Raw genomic sequence first — 4855 nt, forward strand, 5'->3', positions numbered from 1 at the left:
TACAATAACGAAAAAATGCAAGTGTTGAAAAAAAATGCAGGTCTTGTTTGTAATGTGTCCTGGTTTCATTTATTTTCTTACTCCCACCTATAATTTCATCTTACTACCGCTAATAATTTTCCATTCTTTACTATATGTATGTTTAATAAAATGACATTTAAATGCCACTTTATTAAATGCATTAAAAAATTACATTGAAAACAAATTAAAACAAAAATCGATTTGGGTTTTAATAAAATAAAAAAATAAAAAAATAAAAAAATATATATATATATATATATATATATAATTTATTTAATTTGTTATAGATGCATGAGCTATGAAATGCACTTCTCGATATAAATATATATCCTGCCTTTCTCTCTGTCTATCGACATGTTTCAGTGTGCTCAGTGCGGGTCATAGGTGAGAGTGACATTATGCAAGAATTCCTGTCTGAATCAAATGAGGTAAATACAGTATGTGTTTTCAAACATTGTATGTAGATCTGTGTGAAAATAGTTTTGCTCAGCAGCACCGTTTCAACACGTGTCTTGTGTTAAAGAACCACAACGGCATAAATGATGTCGAGCTACGGATAGCGCTGCCTGATAAAACCACAGCCTCAGTGAGAGTCAGAAAGAATAGCACCACTGACCAGGTTTACCAGGTAAAATGTCATACACCACAGTCTGGCTATCAGGCAACACAGTCTGTCTATTCAAATATCAACTCAAGGACCTCAACTGAAGCTCATCCTAGACATAAACAAGTATCATTTTCCCCTATTTTTCAGGCTCTTGTCATGAAGGTTGGAATGGACAGCATCATGGCTAGTTACTTTGCTCTCTTTGAAGTTATTAACCACTCGTTTGGTGAGCGTTCACTATATTTTCCTTCAAGTGTTTGTGTTTTGAATCAGTTTTTGGCTCGACAAGAAGAAAACTTTTAGGTATTCATTGTGGAAAGCGGATGACCTTGTTATGAAGTCAAAAGCAATTGCGTTTATGATACTTACTAAGGGCGATTAAACTGCCACTTTGTGATTCCTCCATAATCAAACAAACAAACCTTCTGTATATTTTGACCCAGCTGGCAAGCTCAGATAAGGTGCTACCCAGCACATAAAGGACACTGGGCCTTGTTAATGAAACATGAACAGCACAAATTTCAGTGCAAATCATTCGCAAAACCCTTCTTGCATAGACTTACAGAACACGCTCAGAGAAAAAGTTACAAAACTGTCACTGGGGTGGTACCCTTTCAAAAGGTACTAATATGAGCACGTTAGATACTAACATGTACTTTTAAAGTTGTAATATGTACCTTTGAGCCACTAATATTTACCATTTAGGGGTAAATAAGGTACAAAGATGTATCTTATAGCTTTTGTACCTTAGGGCACCGCCCAGTAACAGCTTTGTTCCTATTTTCTGAGAGTGAAGAATGTTGTTTGTCTGTTAATAATGCACTTGTGGGTATGTCACATATGATGGCTAAATAGTTTTAAATATCAAATTTATTGTAGAAACATATAACACGTGTGGGGCTTTCGAGCTTCAAAAATAAAGAAAACCTATCAGAAAAGTATGATTAAAGTGGTCCATGTACATTTTGCACTATTCCTGGTCATACAATAGCTTTGTGTGTTGAAATAGACTAGATCATTGAGTCAGTGAATTATTTAATGAATCAGTTTGTAAACTGGATTAGCTAATGCATTGAAAAGATCCAACTCAAAAGGCTGTGTTTATTTGATTATTATTATTATTATCATATTTAAAAATATAATTTATTTTGTGATGCCAAAAATAAATGTTCAAATATATTACTATTAATGTTGAAGACTTCTTTGATAATTTTTTTTTTTTTTAAGTTCAAAAGAATAGCATTTATTTATTCTTGCCGAATTAAAGTACTAAAAACAACTTGCTGACCCCAAATTTTCAAGGTTTCGAGATTTCATTTTGTTCATCATACCAATGCATTAGAAAACGGCTTTGTTTTCTAATGCATTGGGTTCACCATAAATCACTAAACTGTTTGTGTGCGTAGTTCACTGAAAATCTCTCTCTGTGTTGTCAGTGCGCAAATTGGCTCCTAATGAGTTCCCGCACAAGCTCTATGTTCAGAACTACACATCAGCTGTACCCGGGACGTGTCTCACGATGCGGAAGTGGCTCTTCAGCACACAGGAAGAGGAACTGCTGCAGGACAACCCTCTCGCTCTGCACTACTGCTTCCATCAGGTCAGTCCCACTGGCCTTAACCGCTGAAGTCGGTTTATTGTCAATTCTCTTTCATTGCGAATAAAATATATATATTGTTTCCAGACATTTAGCACTGTCTTTATGATGGACTCTTGTGGACTAAAGCAATAAGCACAAACACAAATGCAGACCATAAACAGCACAAATGGACTTTGTACAGCTAGCAAGGTGTCAGGTTAATGCCTCATCTAATCCCACACATGCCCATTTAGGTTTACTTTACATTTTATTCAGTGTATTTGTATAGCTATAGTCAGATAAGATGCCTCTAAAGCAAATCCGTGGTTTTAATTTAAACAGCACTTCATTTTAACCTATATAATCAGATCAGTCAGAGCTGATCATCTTTTACAATCTGTTTTTTTTCTCTCTCTCTCTTTTTTCAGGCACAGGATGATGTGAAGAAGGCATTCATTAAAGCAGAGGATAAGGCATACCAGCTGCAAAAACTAGCAGAACAGAGAAAAATGACAATGGTCTCTCATACTTTATCCATCATAGAATGCTGCATATAAATGCTATTTATCTTTTCACTGAAACCTGTGAATAACACGTCCAGGCCTCACTTCACCTCAAAATCAAATTAAAAAAAATAATAATATTAATAAAAATAAAATCAAGCCTATTTATTTTCATTTCTTTTTTTAATTAAGAAATTAAATTCGAATTACTCTAAAGCAAAAGCAAAAAAAAAATCTTTCTCATTAGTGTAATTTAAAAATACATGTAATATGGCACAGAGTGTTAGTATTATTTACATACTATTTCAGTTTTTATTGATATTTTGAATTGTTTATTTTTTCAGTTTAGGTTTTAGTAATTTTATGTTTTTGTCATTTTGTATTATTTATATGTGTATATATATATATATATATATATATGTATATGAAAGTGACGTGACGTGGCCAAGTATGGTGACCCATACTTGGAATTAGTGCTCTGCATTTAACCCAGCGCCCGGGGAGCAGTTGGGGGTTCGGTTCCTTGCTCAAGGGCACCTCAGTCGTGGTATTGAAGGTGGGAGAGAGCGCTGTACATTCACTCCCCCCACCTACAATCCCTGCCGGTACGAGACTCGAACCCACAACCTTTGGGTTACGAGTCCGACTCTAACCATTAGGCCACGACTTCCCCACATATGTATATTATATATATATTTTTTTTTTTTACTAGTAGTGATTGAGTAATTTTAGAACTTCAGCTTCTTTTATTTTAATAAGTTGCCAAGGCAACATTTTAATGTTCATTTAGTTTTAGTTAACACTGGCCGCAATACAAAAATGTTAATTGTTCTAAAATCGTCTTCATAAGGTATCATCTTTTTCTTTCTTTTGATTTTGGGGTGAATGTGACCTGGACACTCTACCTTTTTGTCACAAAGCAAAATCAATTAATAACATGTAAACACATTTGGTTTTATCATAAAATAAACATTTGCATGGTTGTACTTTTTTTCAGTATCTAAGTCTTTTGCGCTCATGTGAGGGATATAACGAGGTGATGTTCCCTCACTGTCCATGTGACTCACGGAGGAAAGGTCATGTGATCACAGCCATCAGCATGAAGCATTTCAAACTGCACGCCTGCACAGAGGACGGCACTCTTGAGGTGCGTGAATGATACCTACATCATTTTAAGGCCTAGAATGCTTCATTTGCCTCTATATCTACTAAAGCATATCATTGAATTCTGAGATGTTTTGCCCATAGTAATGCTTTATCTGTGACTCACAGAATCAGGTGATCATGTTCGAATGGTCAGAGATGCAAAGATGGGACACAGATGAAGAGGGAATGGCCTTCTGCTTTGAATATGTGCGCGGAGAAAAGAAACCTCGCTGGGTCAAAATATTCACTCCCTATGTTAGTCACCCAAAAATTTGAATTAGAGCTTCATTATTTACCTGTTGAATTATGTTTCGTAGAACATTTTGAACAGAAATAGTCCCTGAATTGTGTGTGCTTGTGTTCCCTTCTCCAGTTTAACTACATGAACGAGTGCTTTGAGAGGATTTTCTGTGAGCTCAAGTGGAAGAAAGAGGTATTAATAACTTACTTTTCTGTTATAGTTTCTTTACTTTTTCTTGTCATTTGTTGTTAATGACTTTCTTTTTGATATGTTAAAGGTTGAAGACGAGGCCTCAGACAAAGGCAATAAGAACTGTAGTAATAATGGTAAGAAGAAAACCCTTTTGCCCTCATTTTATCACACACACACGCTATTGGGATTTTTCTGAGTGTACTCATGTGATGACCATATTCACAATGAAACCTGAAATACTGGTTCATTCTTACCACACTTACTTGAAGTATCAAGTACAGAGTCACATGTCATGCGTGTGATGCTCATTTGAAATGTCAATGCATAAAATGAACCCTGCACCTTCTCGAAAGATCAAATCATGGTAATGTATTCCTTTATTATGTAAAACAAAATGCAGGAAAGGATTCAATTGCACTGTAGGCTAGACTGGAAATACTCCAGCAAATGTGCTTTTTATTACTGAACACTTATTCATTGAGCAAATAATATATTTACAGTGGGTACGGAAAGTATTCAGACCCCCTTAAATTTTTCACTCTTTGTTATATTGCAGCCATTTGCTA

General features: G+C 35.2%; 1 protein-coding gene across 2 annotated transcripts in view; it reads left to right on the forward strand.

Moving 5' to 3' along the window:
- Nucleotides 1-4855, forward strand: part of LOC107678803 (sorting nexin-27-like) — a 15802-nt gene that overhangs the window by 7633 nt on the left and 3314 nt on the right. For both annotated transcript variants that reach the window (XM_016474211.1, XM_016474210.1), the window contains exons 5-13: nucleotides 385-449; nucleotides 545-649; nucleotides 776-854; nucleotides 2065-2228; nucleotides 2636-2725; nucleotides 3708-3857; nucleotides 3983-4111; nucleotides 4230-4289; nucleotides 4375-4423. In XM_016474211.1, coding sequence (XP_016329697.1) covers nucleotides 385-449; nucleotides 545-649; nucleotides 776-854; nucleotides 2065-2228; nucleotides 2636-2725; nucleotides 3708-3857; nucleotides 3983-4111; nucleotides 4230-4289; nucleotides 4375-4423 — 891 coding nt within the window. The remainder of the gene's footprint in view (nucleotides 1-384; nucleotides 450-544; nucleotides 650-775; nucleotides 855-2064; nucleotides 2229-2635; nucleotides 2726-3707; nucleotides 3858-3982; nucleotides 4112-4229; nucleotides 4290-4374; nucleotides 4424-4855) is intronic.

Source organism: Sinocyclocheilus anshuiensis, unplaced genomic scaffold, assembly GCF_001515605.1.
Source record: "Sinocyclocheilus anshuiensis isolate Anshui unplaced genomic scaffold, SAMN03320099.WGS_v1.1 scaffold1960, whole genome shotgun sequence".
In the NCBI taxonomy this organism is placed as follows: domain Eukaryota; kingdom Metazoa; phylum Chordata; class Actinopteri; order Cypriniformes; family Cyprinidae; genus Sinocyclocheilus; species Sinocyclocheilus anshuiensis.